This window comes from Panulirus ornatus, chromosome 46 (assembly GCF_036320965.1).
Source record: "Panulirus ornatus isolate Po-2019 chromosome 46, ASM3632096v1, whole genome shotgun sequence".
NCBI lineage: Eukaryota > Metazoa > Arthropoda > Malacostraca > Decapoda > Palinuridae > Panulirus > Panulirus ornatus.
Window position 1 is genome coordinate 7925411 of NC_092269.1, and position 27566 is coordinate 7952976.

A 27566-nucleotide genomic window follows, 5' to 3' on the forward strand; every position below is an offset into this window, starting at 1 on the left:
CTTTCTGCTTTTTTCCTTGAGCGAATTATAAAGAATTTACTTTTAGGGTTAGCTACATTTTTACAAGTTCCTTCCTCTATGAAAAAGATAGATATAAATTCACTAATATATATCATAGGGTGGGGGAGGGGGCGAAAATCCTGGGAGCCTTGAAGAATGTGTGGAAGTCGAGAACATTATCTCGGAAAGCAAAAATGGCTATGTTTGAAGGAATAGTGGTTCCAACAATGTTGTATGGTTGCGAGGCGTGGGCTATGGATAGAGTTGTGCGCAGGAGGGTGGATGTGCTGGAAATGAGATGTTTGAGGACAATGTGTGGTGTGAGGTGGTTTGATCGAGTAAGTAATGTAAGGGTAAGAGAGATGTGTGGAAATAAAAAGAGCGTGGTTGAGAGAGCAGAAGAGGGTGTTTTGAAATGGTTTGGGCACATGGAGAGAATGAGTGAGGAAAGATTGACCAAGAGGATATATGTGTCGGAGGTGGAGGGAACGAGGAGAAGTGGGAGACCAAATTGGAGGTGGAAAGATGGAGTGAAAAAGATTTTGTGTGATCGGGGCCTGAACATGCAGGAGGGTGAAAGGAGGGCAAGGAATAGAGTGAATTGGATCGATGTGGTATACCGGGGTTGACGTGCTGTCAGTGGATTGAATCAGGTATGTGAAGCGTCTGGGGTAAACCATGGAAAGTTGTGTGGGGCCTGGATGTGGAAAGGGAGCTGTGGTTTCGGGCATTATTGCATGACAGCTAGAGACTGAGTGTGAACGAATTGGGCCTTTGTTGTCTTTTCCTAGTGCTACCTCGCACACATGAGGGGGGAGGGGGATGGTATTCCATGTGTGGCGAGGTGGCGGTGGGAATGAATAAAGGCAGACAGTGTGAATTGTGTGCATGGGTATATATGTATGTGTCTGTGTATGTATATATATGTGTACATTGAGATGTATAGGTATGTATATTTGCATGTGTGGACGTGTATGTATATACATTGTGTATAGGGGTGGGTTGGGCCATTTCTTTCGTCTGTTTCCTTGCGCTACCTCGCAAACGCGGGAGACAGCGACAAAGCAAAGTAAATAATAACAAATATATCACTGTAGGTAGTAGTTGGTGGGCCGCCAATGACCACGTAGGTATATTACTAGTAATACCTGCCTGGGTGTCAGAAGGGTCAATGACATCATCTTAGTAAGACAGCAGTTTAGTGGTTGTCAAATTGAACTCCTCTTACCCAGGTAGCTGTCTTTTCTTCTCTCACTAACATGTGGATTACTGGCACTTTGTCCACAAACTCCCCTAAATGACTCCCCCTACTCCTCGTCACATGCATCTGGATGGCCCTGCACATATGGAGAAACTGCTTTGAAGGTATGTATCAACAACATGTCAATCCACCGTCTGCTGAAGGAGTAAGATGTAATGCAACTAAAGCTGTGAAGGACATTGATTTATCATTGCTACACCTTCAGCCCATATGGTGAACAGAACATGTCCTCATGTTATTGTCTGCAACAATTACCAGTAAAATCATGAAAGACTTATCTTAATGAACATATCCAGTGTGTTTTGTTGCTGCATGATTATGACAGCCATAGAAAGAAGTGATTGTCAAATCCAAAAAATATGCTGCACGTTCCAGTGATCTCGTGGGTTATGGAAATATGATAACAACTGAAGCAAGTGTTTCATTAACCCACTAAAGCTTGGATACTTGGGATTAAGAGGAAATACACCAAAGATCTAAAAATCATGGGGTTTGAAAATCTTCACTCTACAAACTCAGAGGGGGCAAAAAAATAGACTTGAAGTGTTAACTCCAAATATGATTCAAGATATATTGATAACAGAGAGAATGAGCAAAGAGAGACTGACTTAAGAGGATATGCATGCAGAAGGCAAGGCGAAGACTGAGATGATGGAGTGAAAAAGGTTTAAAGATGTTGGGAGAATATTCAGGAGGGCACAAGGCATGCACAGGATAGAATAAATTGAAGCACTGTGGTGTGCAAGTGGGTGATGGACAGGTGTGAAGTGATCAGGAGAAACCAATGAACACATGTGGGTGAGGGCTATGATTTTCGTACATTATACATGTTAGCTGAAGAATGGATGTTAATAAGGCTACTTCTCATCTGTTTCTTAGGCTACCTTGCTAATACAGAAACACATATGAAAGAAAATAAATTTTTGGAGGCAAAATGATGACAAGACACTGTATTCCTTACTAGAAGGATTGATTTAAAAAGAAACTTGAAAGTTAATGCAAACAAAAATAGGGTAAATGAGGTTCAGTAGAGAATTGTGAGACAAGATAGTTTGAGCAGGAGTTTAAACTGGGAGAACCAGTAGTACTTTTGGTACCTTGGGAGTGGACATAGCACCAGATGGAACTAAAGGGGTAAACTGAGTCTCTGTATGGTTGAGAAGGTTAAGGTCTTGCTGGAGTATGGGGCAAAGATGGGTGTGTTAAAAGATCGAATAATCTTAACCATATTGCCTGAATATGTCTTGTGCCATGAGTGTAGAAGAAAGGAAGAGAGTAGATGTACTTTAATGAAATGCTTGTGGATGTGTGGCATGAGGGAGGATGAAAATGCGGCACAAAACATTGCCAGAGAGAGGTATGGCCTTCGGTAAAGTTTGACTTGGAAAGTTGACCCGATTAAGTTGAAATGGAACAAACATATGGAGAGGATGAGTAAAGACAGACGAAGAGGATCTAAGCAAAGGAAGGGATTGGAAGATGAAGTAAAGGGATATATATATATATATATATATATATATATATATATATATATATATATATATCTGGTTTCAGATCACTGTTCATGACACCAGAAGCCACTCTTCGTCTGACGGTATATTGCTAAGGCAGGAAAAATCCTTTATATATATATATATATATATATATATATATATATATATATATATATTATATATATATATATATATATATATATTGAATAGACGACTGAGCCTTCAAGTGAATATCCACTTTTGATTCCTTATGCCAGGTAGTAACTCCCTTTCACCCCCGGGCACATTCATATCACCCTCAGCGACAGATGTATTATCCCTGGGATAATACATATTCCATTAATTATACATAATATTCCTAGAATATTGCTACTACAATATTTAGGAAGCGAATATTAAGGCAAATACTTGGCCAATCTTGGCGGCTTGTACTGTCCCCTGTCGGCCATTGGGCAGAAGTTGGCCCAGAATTGCTTTCAAATTCATTAATACCCACAGAATTATTGTAACTGTTAAAATAAATGATTCTAGTCTTTTTATCATGTTACAAATATTTTTCCCACTTGATATATACTCAGATTGATGAGTTTCTGAGTGTTAATTCATTAATTAAAGATGGTGCAGCATTGAACGCGTTGAGGGAACATGACAGATGGGAGCACCGGTTGACCTCGGCGTCTTTTGATATAATTGAGCTGCCAGAACGACGATCTCTTCCACTGTGGACACTCCAGTTCAAGATTGAGCCCCACTGCAGAGGAAAATTCCATCACCCACACCCTACCACTGCCTGCGAAGCTCCTAGGTAACGAATTAAGCAGCTGCTAGTTTGAGGTCAGACGAGCGCCATTTTGGAATGTAATTTGCTTTGGGTATTCTATTGTCTTTGATATCTGCAGCTGCCATCATACTGTGCCATTTGTGCTGGAGGATTAACCATAGATTACCTAGGATTTCAGTGAGTTAAGTCCAGGACTTGGTGGTATTGGGAGTGTGAATAATACGTTTTTGAAATGACCCCAATTGGAGATAATGAAATATAGTGAAGCCTTCATTATTCTCCGCTCAGAATAGATATTAAATCATTTTTAGCATATTAAGAAGTGATTTGCTTCGTGTGTCACCGTTAGTTTACCCATGAGTGACGTAATGACGTGTTTTGTCAGCCCACTAACGACCTATTTGGTAATTGGGGGGAGGGGGGGATAGATATCCAATGGACTTGTTGACCTGATTTCAGGATTTCAGATGATAGTGGCGGCTTCCCTGAGCCATGGAGGTCAACCCGCCCCAAACCACCTCCACCAACTCGTTAATGGCCGAACTCGATTGGCTGTTTGAGTCTGACCATTTGTTCACGCCTAACCCACCACCACCACCACCACCATCAGTAAGTTACTAACCTCATAATATAATTTTGGGATAGATATAATGTAATCTGGGACCGGAGACCAATTTTTATTTGTATACGAGCTGTGTGTACACATCTTGAAATAAGTATATATTTTTATTTTATTTTATTAGGGGTTAAGGGTCAGGTTTGGACAAGTGAATTGATCGTAGGACAAAAATCTCAAAAAAAATTTGTTTGAACTCGGCTTATAGAAGACATTTGAAAACTCTCTACCATTTTTATCTTATGCTTTTTCTCCCATTAAACAATTTATCAGAAAGTGGACGTGCAATTTCTTGGCAATAGATTTTTTTAAATGTATGGTGTCAATGTATTCCCCTGATCTCTGGAGTTGAAAAGAATAAATGCTTTTTTCCAGTCGCATTGCCCTCAAGGAGATGCTAGAAAAAATGAACGGGCATTTGAATTACATGGAAATTATGGTATTAAACTTCCCTACATCCCTATTCCAAGCGTTCATATTAAGAAATTTATATAATTTTTCTAAAAGTGTGGCAATTGGAGGAGGAAAATAATGCTAGTGGCATCCTAGAGTAATTAGCTGATTTCTTGATGCTTAGCACAGAGACATTTGTAAATCACTCTCCTGTGGATGGCTGCCGCCAAGCATCCACCTGGCTCTTTGTTCAGGTTCTGCAGGACTTTATTTGGTTTGTAAATTCCTATACAAACCAGTGAAAAGTCCTGAAAATATGATTTACCTTTGAAGCATGTCCGTGGCAAATTACCTTGTTAATGAGTAGATACTCCACTTATGCTGTCATGTATTATTTAAAATATAAACACAACCAAATCAGAGGCCTGCAGTTGTTGGGCGAGTTAAGATTGTAAATTTATAATGGGATTATGATTTACTGTAAGAATTTATAATGGGATTATGATTTACTGTAAGAATTTATAATGGGATTATGATTTACTGTAAGAATTTATAATGGGATTATGATTTACTGTAAGAATTTATAATGGGATTATGATTTACTGTAAGAATTTATAATGGGATTATGATTTACTGTAAGAATTTATAATGGGATTATGATTTACTGTAAGAATTTATAATGGGATTATGATTTACTGTAAGAATTTATAATGGGATTATGATTTACTGTAAGAATTTATAATGGGATTATGATTTACTGTAAGAATTTATAATGGGATTATGATTTACTGTAAGAATTTATAATGGGATTATGATTTACTGTAAGAATTTATAATGGGATTATGATTTACTGTAAGAATTTATAATGGGATTATGATTTACTGTAAGAATTTATAATGGGATTATGATTTACTGTAAGAATTTATAATGGGATTATGATTTACTGTAAGAATTTATAATGGGATTATGATTTACTGTAAGAATTTATAATGGGATTATGATTTACTGTAAGAATTTATAATGGGATTATGATTTACTGTAAGAATTTATAATGGGATTATGATTTACTGTAAGAATTTATAATGGGATTATGATTTACTGTAAGAATTTATAATGGGATTATGATTTACTGTAAGAATTTATAATGGGATTATGATTTACTGTAAGAATTTATAATGGGATTATGATTTACTGTAAGAATTTATAATGGGATTATGATTTACTGTAAGAATTTATAATGGGATTATGATTTACTGTAAGAATTTATAATGGGATTATGATTTACTGTAAGAATTTATAATGGGATTATGATTTACTGTAAGAATTTATAATGGGATTATGATTTACTGTAAGAATTTATAATGGGATTATGATTTACTGTAAGAATTTATAATGGGATTATGATTTACTGTAAGAATTTATAATGGGATTATGATTTACTGTAAGAATTTATAATGGGATTATGATTTACTGTAAGAATTTATAATGGGAATGTGAATTACTGTAAGAATTTATAATGGGATTATGATTTACTGTAAGAATTTATAATGGGATTATGATTTACTGTAAGAATTTATAATGGGATTATGATTTACTGTAAGAATTTATAATGGGATTATGATTTACTGTAAGAATTTATAATGGGAATGTGAATTACTGTAAGAATTTATAATGGGATTATGATTTACTGTAAGAATTTATAATGGGATTATGATTTACTGTAAGAATTTATAATGGGATTATGATTTACTGTAAGAATTTATAATGGGATTATGATTTACTGTAAGAATTTATAATGGGATTATGATTTACTGTAAGAATTTATAATGGGATTATGATTTACTGTAAGAATTTATAATGGGATTATGATTTACTGTAAGAATTTATAATGGGATTATGATTTACTGTAAGAATTTATAATGGGATTATGATTTACTGTAAGAATTTATAATGGGATTATGATTTACTGTAAGAATTTATAATGGGATTATGATTTACTGTAAGAATTTATAATGGGATTATGATTTACTGTAAGAATTTATAATGGGATTATGATTTACTGTAAGAATTTATAATGGGATTATGATTTACTGTAAGAATTTATAATGGGATTATGATTTACTGTAAGAATTTATAATGGGATTATGATTTACTGTAAGAATTTATAATGGGATTATGATTTACTGTAAGAATTTATAATGGGATTATGATTTACTGTAAGAATTTATAATGGGATTATGATTTACTGTAAGAATTTATAATGGGATTATGATTTACTGTAAGAATTTATAATGGGATTATGATTTACTGTAAGAATTTATAATGGGATTATGATTTACTGTAAGAATTTATAATGGGATTATGATTTACTGTAAGAATTTATAATGGGATTATGATTTACTGTAAGAATTTATAATGGGATTATGATTTACTGTAAGAATTTATAATGGGATTATGATTTACTGTAAGAATTTATAATGGGATTATGATTTACTGTAAGAATTTATAATGGGAATGTGAATTACTGTAAGAATTTATAATGGGATTATGATTTACTGTAAGAATTTATAATGGGATTATGATTTACTGTAAGAATTTATAATGGGATTATGATTTACTGTAAGAATTTATAATGGGATTATGATTTACTGTAAGAATTTATAATGGGATTATGATTTACTGTAAGAATTTATAATGGGATTATGATTTACTGTAAGAATTTATAATGGGATTATGATTTACTGTAAGAATTTATAATGGGATTATGATTTACTGTAAGAATTTATAATGGGATTATGATTTACTGTAAGAATTTATAATGGGATTATGATTTACTGTAAGAATTTATAATGGGATTATGATTTACTGTAAGAATTTATAATGGGATTATGATTTACTGTAAGAATTTATAATGGGATTATGATTTACTGTAAGAATTTATAATGGGATTATGATTTACTGTAAGAATTTATAATGGGATTATGATTTACTGTAAGAATTTATAATGGGATTATGATTTACTGTAAGAATTTATAATGGGATTATGATTTACTGTAAGAATTTATAATGGGATTATGATTTACTGTAAGAATTTATAATGGGATTATGATTTACTGTAAGAATTTATAATGGGATTATGATTTACTGTAAGAATTTATAATGGGATTATGATTTACTGTAAGAATTTATAATGGGATTATGATTTACTGTAAGAATTTATAATGGGATTATGATTTACTGTAAGAATTTATAATGGGATTATGATTTACTGTAAGAATTTATAATGGGAATGTGAATTACTGTAAGAATTTATAATGGGATTATGATTTACTGTAAGAATTTCTAAGAAGTCTTCTTAGCATAGTTATTGTGGTTTGCTTACATTTGACATTTAACCACATTTTAGCATGAATTGTTGGTATGGAAAGAGGTTTTCATATATAACCCCTCTCTTTAGGCTGCAGAGCAGATGCCTTCAGATCATGAGAAGACTTTTGGGGATAATTTGTATGTTCCTTGTGCTGTTTGTGGTGACAGAGCTTCAGGCGTCCACTACCGTGTTTATACTTGTGAGGGATGTAAGGTAAGACACATGTCTATGTGTGCTGTGTTTTCGCGGGTTAAAGTAAGTTAGCCTTACGGTTGCATGAAAATCTGTTAAAACTTTTCATATGTTGAATGTCATTCTCATCATTGTCTCCCCCCCTCCATGATATTTCATCTTATTAATCATTATCACTCCAGTTATATTGATTCGTCTTCACAGACCCTTCCCTGTGCCATATCTATTGAGTGTCTTCATGCCTTGTACACCAGATGTAACATCCAGTTTCAAAAAGTTCATTTTGAGTATGTACATTGTTAGCCGTCCTATTGATGCAGACCTATGTAATGCCTTTGGACATCAGTGTACTTTAGTACATTTTAAAGTAATACTTTTCACACTTTGAACATTAAGACTGGTATCACACCATGGTCTCCTTTTCTAATTGCAGCAGTTACCAAAGGTACTGAAGGACTTGTGAGTTTAGAAGTGATACTCTGTTTAACACCATTTAACAAATTTCATGTAAAACTTTTCTGTAAGATTCCATTCCCTTCGATAAGTTTTCCGTAAAGGGTTTAAAAAGTTTTCCCTTTTTTAAAATTCCCGATTGTGCAGACAAGTATAGAGATGATACAGACGTAGACATCATTCCTGTATAACTGTGCTAAAAAAAAAAAAAAAAAAAAGATTTAAGGCTGAGGGATTAGATGGCACTCCTGAAAGTATTATATGGATGCAAGGCATATGGCTTAGATGAAAAAATACAGAGGAGGGTGGCTAGTTTGGAAGTGCACTGCAATGGTGTGGGAAGTGTTGATTGACTAAGAAATGAAAAGGTAAGACACTCTGTGTTTGAGGGAGCTGAAATGGTATAGGCGTATGGGAAGGAGGATGAGAGAATGACTTAGAGGTTATGTGTGTCACAAATGGAGGGAACAAGGGGGGAAGACTGAGGATGAGATGGAATGATGGAGTGAAAGATGCCTTGAGTTATGAGGGCCTGAACATGAAAGAGGGTGTAAGGCATGCATGGGGGAGAGATGTGGTATGTTGTGGGTGATATGCTGTCAGTGGGCTGAACTAGGGCATGTAAAGTGGTCATGGGAAACCACAGAAAGGTATGTGAGGATTGGCCTTGGATAGGGAACTTTGGTTTCGGTGCATTATACATGACAACAAAGGAATAGATACGAGCAATTGAAGCCATTCTGTGGAGCTCTTGGTGCTACCATTCTATGTGGGAAATCGCAAACAAGTTTAAAAAACAATACTCTGTGATTCTCGTTCATTTGTCTGCAATTTGATTCATCATCCTTTGCTGTCATTGGTCGCTGCTTTTTTTTTTTTTTTATTATATTCATCTTCACCACTTCATAATTTCTTTTCATTCTGCCCCTGCAGGTTTTTTTCCGACGCACACATTTACGTAAGCAGCTGGTTTGCAAGAAAGGTAACTGCTGTTTGATCAACAAACAGACCCGTAGATACTGTAAAGCTTGCCGATATCAGAAATGCCTCCATGCTGGTATGGTCATGGAAGGTAAGTAAATGTCTCTGTAGGATGAGTGAACCCATTCCACCTCACCAGGCGAGAAAATCGTCCCCCTAGACTTACTTATGGTATGCATTTGATTTAACCCTATCAAAATTACTTCTTTTGCTTCTTATATGTCTCCTTACTCTTCTGTGCATTTGTCATGTAATTTATTACTTATGGTATGTATTATGGGGAATGACAATCAAGTATGATAAATTGTAATGCATATTCTTTTTATTATACATAATTGCTGTTTCCCATGTCAGTGAGGTAGCGCCAGGAAACAAAGAATGGCCCATCCAACTCGTATACACATATATATACTTAAATGCCCATATACGCACATATACACAGACATATACATAGATTCCCTTGTACATATTCATACTTGCTTACCTTCATCCATTCGTGTTGCTACTTACTACTTCTTCCATGTGTCACCTGTAGACATATTCAGGTAGGAGTCCATACCTTTAGGCAAATCATTTACGCCATTGTTCAGCCTCAGACACTGCTCCTTTTCCTCCTCCTAGCCCTCTATTTTAAAGTTTTTGTAGCTTGTTTACCCATTCGACAATCCCACATTTCCTTATATTGTACACCCTCTGATGTCCCCCACCAGATTCATGTTTGTGGTACTCTTTTATTCTTGTTTTTGAATTCCTTTAGTATGTCTTTCATGTAATGATAGCCCATCGTGATCCATGAATGGATTCCTCAGTTTCCTTACCTACTCCTCTGTTGTATTAGCTTTTGTTTTGCTTTATTCTGTTAACCATGACATCTCTAGACCTTTGCTTTCTGGTGGTTTGTCAGTTTCTTCCTTGTAGATTTTGTTGTAACCAATTGACTTTGAAATAGTCCCCAGTTTTAGATCCATACCAGATTGCAGTATATTTTGAAAAAGACGTTGGTCATTGGTTGACATTTTTGTCTTTGCTTTTCTCTATAATTTCTCTGCCCTTTTTAGACCTCAGTTTCATTACCTTTGCTCAGGCAATGCTGAATGTCTTATCCCCATTACCTAGGCTCAGGCACAGCTGAAGATCTTATCCTCATTCTCTAGGCTCAGGCGGTGCTGAATGTCTTATCCTCATTACCTAGGTTCAGGCAGTGCTGAAGGTCTTGAATAACCTCCTCAAGTAATTCTAGAAACATTGAGGCTTATCGCACAAAATAGTCCTTTGAAATCTCGAAATAACACGAGTACTGCTTGAAACATTTCTGTGGTCAGTTGCTGCTATCAAGGGGCTTTGAATTTTATAAGAATTCATACAAGTGACTGCAAGTGTGGACCTCCATGATGTTTTGGTTTGTGTTGTGGGCCATGATGCATTCACTGCCACCTAGGGTTGAATGCATAGGTTCAAATTCTGGTTGCTGTAGTTGGTCCATACCCAACTTATCTGTTCATCCTCTCTTAGGGGTTTGTTGATAAATGGGTACCTGGCTTATGGTGGCCATGACAAACGTCTCCATAATTGGTGACCTCCAGTGCTGCTTCTTGACCTTTAATGCCTCACCATTAACAGGCCTCTGGCAAAAGACAACTCTACCTCAGCTGTTTCAGGGGCTCCTGCCTAATGTTCCTCCCAGTTATTTGTTCTTAACATGTCTACCAGATACTCCAACCTGCTGCTTGTACCTAATGCTCCCACCTAATGTTCCTCCTGCTTACTACTTCTAACTACTGTTTCTGCCAAATATGCTTGTGTAATGTTCCTACCCACTGCTTCTGTCTAATGCTCCTACTGTTTTACCAAAAGGCATGGCTAGTTAATAGCACTCACCACATGAAAATCAGTTAAAAAGAATGAGTCGCGTAAGTGTTGTCAAATGTTATGTATGACACAGAGAGATTTTATGATTGTGGATGCAGAAATGAAAAAACATCTGCCTGAGTCAGAGGATTGCAACTTGTGTGGATGTAAATTACAAATGTATTAACAGGATGTGTTCAGACCCCCTTTTAGTTTATTTTATGGAAACATACGCTAGCCCATAACTGGGTCAGTGTTGCCTTGCATTCAGTCTTATTTATCTACCAGCTGTGCATTCTGGTTTTATAGATTGGGCATCAACTAATTACCACATAAGATTGAAATAAAAAGGTTTTTGAAAATTTTACATTTTCATATTTCTCATTTGTAATGGAGCTGTATATCCAACAGAAATTTTCTTGAAGCGGCTTGCTATGAAAAGTAAACTAAAAGATAAACAAAAATCACAGCCTTGGAGTGACCTGACCAAGACTCTTAGCACTGCATACCACGAGTCCTTCATAGTTGCCTACAAAGCTCATTCCATGTTAAAGGATTACCATCAAACAGCAAATAAAGAATTGAGAGTTGTAGGAAGTATACAAGCCCGGCAATTTGCATTGAAAGTGCCAGGCTTATCCACTTTGTCTCAAACTACCCAGCAAGTTGTACTGGGACATGCTGTTTCAGAGCTCATGGTAAGTTGTGTAATGATTAATATTATTGATACATTACTGATAGCTGGGGGATAGTAACTGGAAAGTTAAAGACAGCTTTAGAGATGCTAAAGAATGAACTGAGATAAATGTTGGAGGAAGAGGTTGGAATGATATATAATTGCTTTCACAGGAGATTAAGCAAGGGACTAAAACAACTCTGTTGAATCTTTAAAGTCAAGTTACTGAAAAGCAAATCTTTTAGGAAGTTAGGAGAAAGGTAATTTTTTTGGAGTTTGGGAGAATATCATATTTCTGTTAATCATAATGAATCACATGCATGTATCATTATGGTTCATGTGTCCCTTTTTGATATTTTTTCAATGCCCAGTTTGATGGAATTGTCTTCCACAGTGTGAAAGTACTTTAATCTATAATTAACAACTTAACTGTTAAACTTTTAGAGTACAAATGTGACTGCATCTCCATGTATGCTAAGGCCCATGCTTGCCAAGCGCCTTCCCTTTGGGTCATCACCCAGAAATTCTTGATATCAGGAACATTTTTCCACATGGCTGCCCATCTCACAGAAATAAGAACCTTGCTTTTACTGCCTTTACTTTATCACTACGTATCTTCAGAATGGGCAGCCAGTCTGTTCCATTCCTCACTGCTAATGAAAAAGCATCATCATACATGAACATTGTCTGCTAATGTGCAGCAGTGGGGAGTTGTTAATTGCTCAAAAAACTGCTGAGCTGAATCATGTCTTCTTGTCAAGCTTTTTTTTCCAAACAAACCAGTCATAGGTCAATCAGACCTCCAGTTTTCTGTCTTTCTCATGTAAACTCGTGTAAACTGTAGGGCTACCATATCACTCAAAGAAGCAGCCCTGTCCACCAGGTGGGACCATAGGTCAAAGAGTGTGTATGGCTCTTTAAGGTCAGTGCACGACAATTTAGATGTGTTTATAGTATCTCGATAAGTTTAGTAGTTGCATCTTGGGTATATTGGTTCTTGAGATGTAATGGTGTTTCATTGTTTTAGAAATTGATGTTGTCAAGATTGCAGACAAGAGACTGTAACTTTTATATATCTAGAGAGTGTAGTTTCACATTGGTGTATGTCTTATGGGTTGATGTTTTTGGAACTTTACACATATAAGAAGTTAGAAAAGAATTACTTGGCCTTGTTTAGGCCATCTTGTATCAGAGTTGTCATATAAGAAAGGGATGAAACCTTCGTTCCGCTCCTTATTTTGGAAAAATTGTATTCGTGCAGTACTTCGTTGTTTTGAGAGTAGAGAATGGTGAATTTCCTTCATCTTGGAATCATGTAAGTATAGTAACAATATCGGAGTGGCATGAGAAGGATGAATACATAATGACGAGCCTCTTGCCATGCATACCCAAGATTTTTTAGTATTTCAAATTTTGATTTTTAGAAATCATCCGTATGTGGGAGATAGCTTATAGAAATCTGATGTCCTCAGAGGGTCTACAGTGTAAGCCCTAAAATCAGAGAAATGCAGAGTAGGGTTCTTGTAAGAAGATTTGATCTTGATTAGTCACAATTCATTTGACTGAAGTTAATTTTGGCTGTAATGTACAAAACTTTATCACAACTTTGATAAAGTTTCTTACATTACAGCCAAACTTAACTTCCGATGAAGTCTTCACAAGATATTTTCATCGTGTAAAGCATCTCTAGCTTTACCCATGGAGGTGCTTGTAAACATACTTTTCCCCTCATTTCTCTCATGTTGAACTAAAAGCTGTTGCTGTTTGGACTTCTAATGGAAACTGCCTCTTCAGAATATTTTCTCGCTCTTGACAAGGAAACTTGATGAAAAGCTTTGCTAGGGGTCTCAATGGTTGTAGACTAATGCATCTTGTGAACTGTGTTGGTACAGGTCAGATATACAACTGAAATGGAAAAAAACCATTGACACAGGAACTGGTATTTGAATTAGGAAATGATTAGGCTTCATGTGGTAATATGTTCCAGTGAGCAAGGTGACTGTGATACAGAATGATAGGTTGTTTTAAACAGCTGAGACCAGTTTAAGGGTTTGGGGATTCATGGTAGCAGTTTAGCTGGAAAAGAGGGATTTTTCATGATTAATTGTAATTGATTTGCTTAGGTTTAGTTCAAGTTAAAAGTTTAGATAACACAACATTTATATGAAGAAAACATCTTCCTTCTGTTGAAGGTGTTTTAATACTAGTTTTTTTTTATATCAACAGTGTGATGGGGTAACTCTGTATGATAATTAATGCTATTTTGCTCTGTTATTTATAGGTACTACACCTCGCATCACGATTTGTGCTAGAGCAGAATGGATTTAGAGTCTCAGAGGGTCACTTTTTGCCCGTGGCAGTTGTTGTTGAGATATTGGGAAGACCTTTAACGCTGAAAATTATCCGCTTTGCCATTTTCCTGATTTATGCTGGTTTTGATGAGACTGAGGTAAGTTGTTTTTCCATTACATTTTCATATCAGCTGTATCACTGATCATTCTATTTGCTTTCAAGTGAAAATTGGTGCAGTATAGGAAGTAGATATAGGCAAGAAACTGTGTGATGGATGCCATGCATGTATGGTTTAGGGGGTAGTGATGTTGGTAGATATTGATGGGTATGGGTTCTTAAGTGTACATGATAGCAGCTGAATATTATCTGGATATTATGCATGATTGAAAATACTTACTTTAAGCATGTATATGCTTATAAACACACATGATACAGACTTAGTATAGACAGGTTAAACAAAAACACCATTATTCTGTATGTGGTAAAAGGAATGTGACAGTGTACTCATGCATTCTAGGAGAGGTTTGGGAAAGGACTTGTTGGTTACGTGGGTGTTAATAAGTAATTTACTGTATTGCTATGAATGATTTAGGATTAGAAATGCTATTGTGCAAAAGTAAAAGGACATAAGCCACTTTAACCTGGTTAGCAAGGCATGTGATAGGATTGTGATTAATATTGTGTAGAGGATCTAGTGAACCCCTTTGTGAGAAACAAATGTGGCTTAGGAAGGGAAGGTGTGTTGACATGATTTTAGCACAAACTTACTGAATGGGAAAAAAATTGAAAAGGTAGAGCATATTATAGAGTGCCTAGGGAAGTTCTCTTGTGAAATTTTGATTCTGGCATTCGTGAGACTTTAATAGCAAGTTGTTTATTCTTGGACATCCAGAATGCATTTGACCATGCCCTTTTATGCAAACGGTTAATATAAAAGATCAAAATTTCTGGCAGGCAAAATAATACTTAAAACCTTATAGGAAATAACTGTAGAGGCCTCTTGCTGAGTTGCTATGTGAAGTTCAGTAAGGGTTACCAAGCCTCTCCTATCAGGAGGGTTGCCAAGAAGTTGGGTTATATTCTAGTCAGCATCAATGTTACCATGAGTTGCATGAATAGAGAGATGTTTGGGAAGATGTTTTTAGCATTTACTGTACCCATGGTTGTGGGATTAGATTGATCTGCTGGAGAATGTCAGAGTTAGGTAACTGAAATTGTATTAGAAGGATGGAACTAAATAATACAAAAATTTTAGACTTCAAGTTTAGAAATACTTCGTTTATTAAGAATATAGTAGGAGATTTAGGGAGAATGAGATTACAGAAATTGTGGAGACATGCCGATATGGTATTGTAATTGTAGATTATCGTTCAAGCTGAGACAGGTTTCCGTAGAATGCAGACTATAAGTAAACTTAGAAGAATTTTATACAAAATTTTCAGAGTTGGGGCCTGTGAGTCGAACTCTTTCTCCTTATTGAACAAATAGAAACTTAAAGCCTCTTTTTGTTCCTAGTTTTCTCTATTTATTTGTTTTAGGACGTTTGAATGATCGTAGTTGAGTGACATCAATAGTGTTTACAACCTCCAGTGGTGTTGAGGATCTAGAATTTTATGCTACAAGTTTAATAAGCTCTTGTATAGCCCCATTGTGCTACCCACAGTCTTTTCATAGTTTTTGTGCTTTATTGTGATCTCGGCTTCAGCTGCATGAGCTTTTGGTAGCTTGCATCACTTATTTAGACGATAATAGTTATAATTTCTACTGAATCTTTCTCCTCAGTGTAGCATGTACCATTGCTTACTGGGCTGACCCATTCAGGTCATGGTGATATGTTTTGAGACATCCCTGTTGCTTGTATTTGGTTATACCTCATTTCAATCCATTATTCAGTGGATGACTTATTTATGAATTCTTCAGTTGGTCCTTTTATACTGGAGAAACCAAGTTAGCCCTAATCTTTATTAAAGTCTTCTTGAACCTATGAAAGTGAGGTTAGGATATACACAATGTCTTGGTAATGAACCAGTTTTGTTGTTTATTAATAATTTTTATTGCTTTTTATATATTTTGATTTTAAGAATATTTACTGTTTCTTAATTTGCAGTTTGTCCTAATATGACGTATATTTTGATTTGATGATTTTGTCGGTTATGAATATTGAATCTTTTTGATCAGCTGTCGCTGCTTTGTGGGATGATGGTGACCCTTCCAGATCGTGTGAGTGCCACCTCTACAGATATAGCAGTCCTTGAGGAGCTGTTCAAAGCCCACTTGAATGCTCTTGTGAGATATGAGAAGCACAAGCGTTGCTATAACCCTTTTACTCTTGGTAAAATGATACTTAGACTCATAGATGTATTGGTTACTGGCTTCCATGATTGTGGACAGTCGATAGAATCTTATATGCATGAGACTGCTTTTAACTGCCATACTTCTTCTAATAGTTTGAACTATCAAGCTGATGCAGAATGTACATTACACAGCCACAGTCAAGAAAAAAAGTATTCATGAGAGGTAGATATCTTTGGACATTTGGTGACAACTTAGGATTTCAGCTTAAAGTTGCCTAGTCTGTAATATTTCGGCAACAATAAGTTCAACAATAAGTTCAAATCATGAATTGTACCTTAATCACTAAATCTATCAGGTGTATTGCCAGCAATAGGAAATGCAAACAGTTTTAAGGATCAGACCTGTAGTGCTGATATAGAAAGTGTAGATACTGAAAGCAGTAAATGATCAACATATTGCAATGGCAAATGGAAGAAGAGTAAATTGCTTTAGAAATGTCTATTATATCTGTAACTCTGATGCCCTTTACATTCAGGAACTCGCAGCAAGGAGGTGGCCACAGCAAAAGAATCTCCACTTTTCGCTGTCTTTACATGCCTTTCTTACATTCATTGCTTAAGGAGTGGCACCGTGATTTGGTACAAAACTAAAGCAGTCTTTCTGCAAGCAGTTCAGCAACCTCTTGCTACTGCTGAAGTTGATGTACAGACTAGATATTCATAAATACACTGTGTACACTGATTCCTGCACCCATCATATTTCTGATTTAAAGATTATGCATCATATTTCAAGATGAAAACATTGGAATCTTACAAGTGTAAGTCTCATTTTTCATCATATGGAAATGAATTATGCATTATGAAAAACATGAAGATAACCCAGTCTGGTTGGTGATACAAAAAGAAGGAATTGTTATGGAGGATTGTCATGAATTTTAAAATTTGGTACAATTGAGTTCCGATGTGATTGTCAGTTCATCCGAGTTTGAAAGGACCTTCATAGTGTAGTCTGCAGAAGGTAACGGGAGGTCATGAAGAAAGAGATGAAAGACGATTAAAGAAAGGACTGCTCCTTGATAAACTTGGCTCACAGCCATGAAGTTGGCTGGTGACTTTTGTCATTGTTGTGGAGGATGGTGTGAACTGTCTTATACATGAGGGTGTTTTGCGGAACAATATCAAATGCTTCGTTCATGTCTTTTGCCAGTAGTACTGCATTGGTTTGGGACTGTGGTTGGTTGAAGTCATCTAAGGTATGTTGTGTGAAGTCTGTGTATGGTTTGGTAGTGGAGTGATTGGGTGTAAAGCCATGTTAGAATGGCGTACATTGCTTAATTCTGTTGTGGATTAGTTTTTCATAATTAAGATATTGATGACTGACGTGATATAAGTTAATAGGAGAAAAAGTTGCATGATGTGGGTATTTTTAGTATAGGTACTATGTTGGCAAGCTTCAAAATGTCAAGAATTTTGTGAGGCCAGGAGTGGTCAAAGGTATCTTCAAGTGCTCGGATTGCAAATGGGCCAAAATGTTTTATGTAGAAGTCTGATGGTCATCAGAACCCGTTGCAAAACAGTTTTTTAATTAAGATTTCAATTGAACTACATGCTTCATTGGGTGAGATGTTGTTTCTGGATAGATTTTTTTATATTTTGTCACTTTGTTTATTTTTATGTAGTGTTCTGATTTGTATTTTCTTTTAGAGGAGGAATGTTATTGGATTGGGTCAGAAGTGCTTCATGTATATACCCTGGGCTAGTGTGGAAGGTTTTATTCTTTAGCCCAATGATAGCTGATGTGCCTCATGTTCCAAGGGAAGCCTATGGGAGTTGATTGCGAATGTTTTGTATATGGTCAGGTATATTTAAAGATATAAGTTGTATGAAACAGCAGAGCAGTGTACGAGGACACTGTTACTTTGTGGGATGATGTTTAAGATGTCAGACCTTTTGGTAACCTGTGTGTGCCAGTTCGAAATGTTGTAAGGCCTAGAATTATCATGCACCCTTTGTGGTACCACAAATCTGTGCTTGCAGCGCGAAATGTGCAGAAATATAGGATATCTTAAAGACTGTAGTCCACCTTGAATTTAGCTCTGAGAGTGTGATGAAAAATTATGTGAAAGGAATATTTGTCACTTACATTTCATATATAGTTAAGAAGAAACTTTTGATGTGCTGTTTGACCCTGATGGATTGAAGGAAGAATTATCAAAATGCCACACAAATTGTTAAGATGATTGGCTGAAAAAGGAAGGCTGAATTATTATATCCTTCTCTTTGGATTTGATAGCCGAAGGGAAACTAGAATGAAGTTCGTAATCACAGGGCCTCAAGCAGGATGAAAATACTGTGATACTGATTACTTAATGTTTCTTTACTATATACACTCATCAGTAATTCCTGCAGATGCCAAACTTGAACCCATCCATCATTACTGCTAGCAACTGTGAAAGCATTTTATGTGGCTCCGGTGGATCACATTCTCAAAATTCTGTGCACTGGAAATCGATAACATGCCTACTTAGCTTGGAATTACCTTGGTATCCCATATTCTGATGCTGTTGAGGATCCAAAGAAAAGTTTGATTACAAGATTAAGATTTAGCACATCAGTAAACTCGGATTTTTGTATGTGGCCATCGATTTTGTTGTAATTAAAAACAGTGATGCAAAATTTAGATGTTTCTCATCTGATTAAGACATGACTGATATATTCCTTTCTGTTATGTACCAGTACTAGTGTTGAATCAGACACACAATTTCTGTTAGGTCAAGTTTGTAAAGTGAAGGTATTTGATATCCAGGAGAGTGAACCATACATGTTGAAGGGAATTCTGGGAATTACTGTAAAGAAATTCTTGAATTATTTTTGTAATCTGTGTAATGTTCATCATTAATAAAAATTTGTATTTTGTCGAAGATTCATTTACACTGTTGGAAAACATTCCATGAAACCTGAAACAGTTTTTGGAAAATGAATTTATCAATCTCTTCCATCTTTATTTTGTAGTGTCTTGTTAATATTAAGGCTAATGTATTGCCCAGATATATTGCAAGTGTTATCCTTGGATAGCTATCAGATGGCTTATTTCACCATGAAATGTTAGAGACTAGGAGTTAGTGGAAATGATTGTTTATATCCAAGGGGATAGGAGAGGAAGATTACTATTGTACCTCCTGCTTGTTGAAAGTGATGAAGAAGGGTGAGAGCAGGGAGGAAGTCTGGAATTTCTTGCCACCTGTATTAACACAAAAAGTTAGGAGAGAAGGAGTAAAGTGAAGATTTATCCTTGAAGACTGTGTTCCTCATCTTGGCTAAGTCTGGCAGCAGATGGTACTCCAGCATCTGGTAGTGCAATTGTAACTTAGGCATGTTTGGGGAGTATATTTTCAGTTGGGCGTGTATGTGGTAAATTAGTGTTCAAAACTGGATTGCAGGGGTGGTTGTGTAGTGTTTATTGGTTCATTTCGATGTGTATGTCTTTTCATTGCCATTTGGCTGGGGTCTGGGCGATCTGTGATTATAGGTTGTTGAAATTTGGAGCAGGGATAAGTTTTTATTTCTACTGGGGAGTTGGTGACTTTTTATGGAGTTGTGTCAAAGGGAAGGGTCTAGTGCTGTTAGAAAGATGCTTTTTATGGGTGAACTGGTAAGGGAAGTGAATGCCTGGGTCCTAGGGGCTTACTGGTGATTGGGGAGAAGGGTATAGGAGATGAATCAGTTGCCATTTGCAGATGACTTGGTTTTGGTGGCAGGATCAAGAGCAAAACTCTATAAACTGGTGACTAGTTTGGGAGTGTGTGTGTGAATTGAGAAAGTACAGTTGATGTGGTAAAGAGTAAGGTAATGAGGTGCTGTAAGGAGATAAGACAGGATAGTTTGAAAGTCCGAATGGTTAGGACCTGGAGGACATAATTACCTAGGGCTGGACTTGACAGTGGATGGATTTGTGGTTGCTGAAGTGAGTCATAAGGAGGGGATGCTCTTAGGATCATGTGGAAGGAAAGGTCAGTATCATTTCAAGCAAAGATTGATATGTTTGAAGGTACCGTAGTCCTTGCAATTTTATGTTGATTTTCCATCGTAGGGCCCTTAATACATCAGAATGGAAGAGGATGGATATCCTAGAAATGAAATGCTTGACAACAATATGTGTTAGGGGGTAGGTTGTGTAAGAAATGACATGAGAGTTGTGGTATTAAGGGCAGTATGATCGAGTTATTTGATCAGGGTGTGCTGAAAAGAGACGTAGGATCTTCATAAGAGAAGTGAAGAGATGCCAAGGATATGGAATGATGGCCTGAGAGACTTTCAGCTATTGAGGTAAGAGGCATGCTTGGGATAGAGTTGATTGGATTGTTACGGCATACAAAATGGGAAATGCCACTGTAATTGGGATTAACAAGGATGTGGTGTATGTATAGCAGTTAGTGTTCTTGACTGTGATACATTTATGGGCTGCCTGGGGTCGATTGCATAGGTTCGAACCCTGTTTGCGGCAGTCAGCAAACAGTCAACCCAGCGACACATCCACCCATGTGTTAGTCACTGAAATAGGTACCAGGCTCAGGCAAGGGTATATACTTAGAGCTTTAATGGGATGGCCTTGATTTGGACCTCAGTTGCCAGTGCCATCTTGGCTAACTTAAAAAACATATATGAACGGCTCTTGGTAAACTATGGAATGATCTGTGATGCTTACCTTTAGATGGTAAGCTCTGTTTTCAGTGTATTGTTTGTGGCAGCTAGACCTCTTATCTGCTTTGACTGTGTGAGTAGGAGGTCTTATACTTACGGGACCCCATCTCTTGAACTTTACTGTCATACAACTTATTAAATTTGTTTATTCAGTGACCCAGGTTCACAATCTCAAACTTTATTTGTATCTTCCTGCCACTAGTACTGTAAAAGAAGTACTTTACTTTTTTAACAAGTTGCTTGTTTAATTTCATGTTATGGCATCTGGTTGTTCTATCTTTGAATCTTTTGGAGAAGTATTCTCAGCTTGTAGTATCAAATTGGTTTAGAGACTTGAATGTTGTGATCAGGTCTCTTACTCTGCTGTCCTCCATGATGGACAATTTCAGGCCTCGAACCTTTCCCAGTAACTTGGCACTTTTAATTGTGGCACCATCTTTGTTGCCTTCCTCTGAACCTCCTGCATATGTTCTCTCAAGTTGGGTGACCAAACTCAGGAGGCATATTCTAGTTTTTGCCTAATGTAGGATGTGAGCAGCTTGTTAAATATTTTGTCATCCATTTACTTTAATGCAGTTTTAATGAACTGCAAGCAAAGTTTCTCTCCTTTTACGGGTTATGGACAATCTTGACTCCTAGGCCCCTCTTGCACAGTGATTCTCATGACTTATTTAGTGCTAATAAAATTCATATCGAGGCCTTTCCAGTTTCCCTTCTTCATTTTACATTTGCTATGGTTGAATTTCTCTAATATTCACCTCAAGGTCTTTCCAGTGTCCCATCTTCATTCTTTTACATTTGCAATGGTTTAATTTCTTCAAACAAGTATCAGATAAACATTGAAATTTGTCAAGGCCTTCCTTTTAAGTTGATGTAATCCTTCCTCTCATTTTTCTCCCTCGTAATCTTGGCATCATCCACAAACATTCCATAATTAGAGTAGAGTCCAGTCCTTTTTGCAAGACGCTCACATAAATCAAAAAGTGCTTTGTTCCCAGAACAGAACCTTGTGAAACTCAACTGGTGACCTTAATCCATTTTAGGAGGCTCTTCTGACATGTCTTTTGTTCCCTTCCACAAAGGTAATCTCTACATCAAAGGAGCCTTCTGATTATTCCTACAAGGGATGGACCTTCTTTATCAGCCTCTTACGTGGTACATTATCAGCTGCTCTCTGGCAGTCCAGATACAGACAGTCTGCCCAGCCTTCTCTTTTAAACCTTAAATGTAGCTCCCTGTCTTGTAGAAGTTTGTTTTGCATGACCCCATTTCCCATAATCCATGTTCCCTTGTAGCATCCTCGTTATTCCTTCATTATTATTGTGTAATTGTTCCATTTCATAAAAAATTCCCTGAAAGATTACTTGTAATCAACATTAGAGTATTTTCTTTGTTTTTTTTTTTTTTTTTTTTTTTTTTTTTTTGTCGCTGTCTCCCGCGTTAGCGAGGTAGCGCAAGGAAACAGACGAAAGAAATGGCCCAACCCCCCCCATACACATGTACATACACACGTCCACACACGCAAATATACATACCTACACAGCTTTCCATGGTTACCCCGACGCTTCACATGCCTTGATTCAATCCACTGACAGCACGTCAACCCTGTATACCACATCGCTCCACTTCACTCTATTCCTTGCCCTCCTTTCACCCTCCTGCATGTTCAGGCCCCGATCACACAAAATCCTTGTTACTCTTCCTATTATGTATTGTGTTTATGTAGGTCATCTTTCAGTAGTTCCTGAAACTGATCTGTTGAGAGAGCCAGTCGTCCTCCTCCTCAGTCTTATCTTTCCCCCTTTCTTATCATATATTCTACTAGACAGAATAGGTGAGATCTCTAAAGTTGTCTCCACAGCTACAGTTGGGTGCATTTTCCATGATTCAGTCCTTGAATTCCAGCACTCCCACTAACTACTAATCCACCTGCATGGGTATACAGTAATTTTATTCTGACTTTTCCATCCATTGCTTGAACTTCGTATCCTCCCTGTGGTACTGTTCCACCCTCTTGCCTCATTTTTTTTTTTTTTTCAGTTAAATTTTGTTTCTTTCATCCCTTTGGTCTGTTACCTCTGATTTAGACCTTTCTGAATATCTCCATTTTGTTAGGTTCTTATCCTTGTCAGGTACCTTATGGCTACATAACTTCATACAGAACTTAACAGTTACTATCATCTTATGTCCTTTATGACCATCAATTCTCATTGTTTATTTTATCATAGAGACTGCTCCACCAATTCTTTTTTGTTTTATCTTATCAGAGAAATTTTGTTTGGCATGTTTACACTAGTAGAGTTCCTTACTCCCATTTTTCTTTGGATTATGGTCTTCCAGCCCAAAAATCATTGATGATTCACTTCTGTCTACCTTGTAAGTCACTAATCTTTCTAATCTAAGTGTCACTCGCTTCTCTGCTGAATCCTACCTTGATGATCCATCCTCCTCCATGTGTCTGGCACTATCTCAAGTCCCCTTTATTTCCAACAAGCACTGTTGCTAGATACTTTGTAATGTACTTGTTTTAGCCTTTCACTTATAAGGCTATATATATCCATGATTGTTTTACCCAGTGTTACCAGACTCTGCCATCTTGACATTATACCAGGACTTTCATAGAAATTGTTCAAGGAGTAATTATGAATATATATATATATATATATATATATTGGAAAGGATCACAATTTTGCGCGTGATCAAGATATTCCTATGAGGCCACGGGGAAAATGAAACACGAAAAGTTCCCAAGTGCACTTTCATGTAATAATCACATCATCAGGGGAGACACAAGAGAGAAATATAACAGTCAGTTGATATACATCGAAGAGACGAAGCTAGGACGCCATTTGGTCTCTTCGATGTATATCAACTGACTTATATTTCTCTCTTGTGTCTCCCCTGATGATGTGATTATTACACGAAAGTGCAGTTGGGAACTTTTCGTGTTTCATTTTCCCCGTGGACTCATAGGAATATATATAAATATATGGGAGGGTATTGATTGAGAGGGTGAAGGCATGTACAGAGCATCAGATTGGGGAAGAGCAGTGTGGTTTCAGAAGTGGTAGAGGATGTGTGGATCAGGTGTTTGCTTTGAAGATTGTATGTGAGAAATACTTAGAAAAGCAAATGGATTTGTATGTAGCATTTATGGATCTGGAGAAGGCATATGATAGAGATGCTCTATGGAAGGTATTAAGAATATATGGTGTGGGAGGCAAGTTGTTAGAAGCAGTGAAAAGTTTTTATCGAGGATGTAAGGCATGTGTACGTGTAGGAAGAGAGGAAAGTGATTGGTTCTCAGTGAATGTAGGTTTGCGGCAGGGGTGTGTGATGTCTCCATGGTTGTTTAATTTGTTTATGGATGGGGTTGTTAGGGAGGTGAATGCAAGAGTTTTGGAAAGAGGGGCAAGTATGAAGTCTGTTGGGGATGAGAGAGCTTGGAAAGTGAGTCAGTTGTTGTTCGCTGATGATACAGCGCTGGTGGCTGATTCATGTGAGAAACTGCAGAAGCTGGTGACTGAGTTTGGTAAAGTGTGTGAAAGAAGAAAGTTAAGAATAAATGTGAATAAGAGCAAGGTTATTAGGTACAGTAGGGTTGAGGGTCAAGTCAATTGGGAGGTAAGTTTGAATGGAGAAAAACTGGAGGAAGTAAAGTGTTTTAGATATCTGGGAGTGGATCTGGCAGCAGATGGAACCATGGAAGTGGAAGTGGATCATAGGGTGGGGGAGGGGGCGAAAATTCTGGGAGCCTTGAAGAATGTGTGGAAGTCGAGAACATTATCTCGGAAAGCAAAAATGGGTATGTTTGAAGGAATAGTGGTTCCAACAATGTTGTCCGGTTGCGAGGCGTGGGCTATGGATAGAGTTGTGTGCAGGAGGATGGATGTGCTGGAAATGAGATGTTTGAGGACAATGTGTGGCGTGAGGTGGTTTGATCAAGTAAGTAACATAAGGGTAAGAAAGATGTGTGGAAATAAAAAGAGCGTGGTTGAGAGAGCAGAAGAGGGTGTTTTGAAATGGTTTGGGCACATGGAGAGAATGAGTGAGGAAAGATTGACCAAGAGGATATATGTGTCGGAGGTGGAGGGAACGAGAAGTAGGAGACCAAATTGGAGGTGGAAAGATGGAGTGAAAAAGATTTTGTGTGATCGGGGCCTGAACATGCAGGAGGGTGAAAGGAGGGCAAGGAATAGAGTGAATTGGATCGATGTGGTATACCGGGGTTGACGTGCTGTCAGTGGATTGAATCAGGGCATGTGAAGCGTCTGGGTTAAACCATGGAAAGCTGTGTAGGTATGTATATTTGCGTGTGTGGACGTATGTATATACATGTGTATGGAGGGGTGGGTTGGGCCATTTCTTTCGTCTGTTTCCTTGCGCTACCTCGCAAACGCAGGAGACAGCGACAAAATATTATATATATATATATATACTTGAGTGATCGGGGCCTGAACATGCAGGAGGGTGAAAGGCGTGCAAGGAATAGTGAATTGGAACGATGTGGTATACCGGGGTCGACGTGCTATTGATGGATTGAACCAGGGCATGTGAAGCGTCTGGGGTAAACCATGGAACGTTCTGTGGGGCCTGGATGTGGAAAGGGAGCTGTGGTTTCAGTGCATTATTACATGGCAGCTAGAGACTGAGTGTGAACGAATGTGGCCTTTGTTGTCTTTTTCTAGCACTACCTCACACACATGAGGGTGGAGGGGGTTGTTATTTCATGTGTGGCGAGGTGGCGATGGGAATGAATAAAGGCAGACTATGAATTATGTACATGTGTATATATATGTGTATGTCTGTGTGTGTATATATATGTATACGTTGAGATGTATAGGTATGTATATTTGTGTGTGTAGACGTGTATGTATATACATGTGTATGTAGGTGGGTTGGGCCATTCTTTCATCTGTTTTCTTGTGCTACCTCGCTAACGCGGGAGTCAGCGACAAAGCAAAATAAAAAAAATGAATAATATGTATATATGAAAGGATAGGGGAGAAAGAATACTTTCCATGTATTCCCTGTGTGTCGTAGAAGGCTTCTAAAAGGGGAGGGAGCGGGGGTCTGGAAATCCTCGTCTCCCGTTAATAATTTTCCTAAAGAAGGAATGGAGAGGTGGGCCAAGTGAGGATGTACCCTCTAAGGTTCACTCCTCTGTTCTTAGCGCTACTGCAGTCCTTACAGTTTTTGGCCATCTGCTGATATTGCTGTGTGTGTGTGTGTGTGCAAATGAGGCCATTGGTCGTCCTTTCTAGCACTTATGTTGCTGAGGTATAAGAAGCAGTTGTGTATAAAAATATATGTAAAAGGCATACATGGGATAGATAGAATGAATTGGAATGATATGGTACAGGGATCAACATGTTGTCCATGTACTTAACCAGGGCATGTGAAACATCCAGTGAAAACCATAGAATGTTCCGTGGAGCCTGATTTTGGATTAGGAGCTTTGGTTTCAGTGCATTGTTCATGACAGCTAGAGTTTGGATATAAGCGAGTGTGGCTTTTCTTTGTTTATCCCTGGCAACTACTACTCCAACATAGGAAATGGCAATCAAGTATGATTTTTTTTTTTTTTCACAGTTTCCTGTCTTAACAAGATGGTGTCAGAAAAAGTTGGCATGAGACATAGAGGAAAGTCATTGACTGTGTCCTTCATTTATATATTAATGATAGTGGAAGGAGGCTCCCCCCCCCAACTCCCACCCTTCTAAGTTGCCTTTTGTGACCCCCAGGAGATATGAGGGTGGTATGCTCTCTAACCCACCCTTGAGGTTGAAAAATATTTTTTTTTTAAACTGCACATGTATAACCACAGGACTCCTTCCACAGAGCTGTAACAGCTTCAGAGCTGCACTGAAATTGGTAATAGGGAAAGAATGGACTTTGGTGTGAGATGTTCCTCACAGAGATTGTTGTCCTTTTTTGTCCACTGATGGTGACATAACTTCCCAAAAGGTGACTTTTCATCTGCAACATAACCACTTGCAAGTAAAGTTCAGCAGTGCAAGTGAAAAGTTGCCCTCAATAAGCCTGCAGCATCATTAGTGAACAGAGACAATTACAGTCTCATAAAGGACTTTCTTGGTCCAGAGGAGACTATTATTTCCCTTCTGTGTGAAGTGCATCCTTGAAGCAGTCAGAGCTCTACAGAAGAGGTCCTAGGGTTGTGTAATAAAAAGTAACATGATGTTACCTGTACTTTA

General features: G+C 37.4%; 1 protein-coding gene across 3 annotated transcripts; it reads left to right on the forward strand.

Moving 5' to 3' along the window:
* Positions 1 to 7977: 7977 nt before the first annotated feature.
* Positions 7978 to 27555, forward strand: LOC139763116 (retinoic acid receptor gamma-like). Of its 3 annotated transcripts, none has more exons than XM_071688775.1 (5): positions 7978 to 8127; positions 9493 to 9631; positions 11800 to 12086; positions 14346 to 14513; positions 27193 to 27555. In XM_071688775.1, the coding sequence occupies exons 1-5, from the start codon at positions 8014 to 8016 to the stop codon at positions 27253 to 27255; spliced, it is 771 nt and encodes a 256-aa protein (XP_071544876.1). In that variant the 5' UTR covers positions 7978 to 8013; the 3' UTR covers positions 27256 to 27555. The 3 variants fall into 3 exon arrangements, with proteins under 3 accessions (XP_071544876.1, XP_071544877.1, XP_071544875.1); XM_071688776.1 differs by having other exon boundaries at positions 7979 to 8127; positions 26944 to 27555; XM_071688774.1 differs by lacking the exon at positions 27193 to 27555 and adding an exon at positions 16535 to 19565 and having other exon boundaries at positions 7979 to 8127.
* The last annotated feature ends 11 nt before the right edge of the window (positions 27556 to 27566 follow it).

What these genes read in the sequence shown, in the direction of transcription:
- LOC139763116 (XM_071688774.1), top strand. Translation starts at nt 8,014, where the DNA reads ATGCCTTCAGATCATGAGAAGACTTTTGGGGATAATTTGTATGTTCCT. An exon ending in ATACTTGTGAGGGATGTAAG is followed by an intron (nt 8,128 to 9,492) that starts GTAAGACACATG and finishes CTGCCCCTGCAG; the next exon opens with GTTTTTTTCCGACGCACACA. An exon ending in TGCTGGTATGGTCATGGAAG is followed by an intron (nt 9,632 to 11,799) that starts GTAAGTAAATGT and finishes TATATCCAACAG; the next exon opens with AAATTTTCTTGAAGCGGCTT.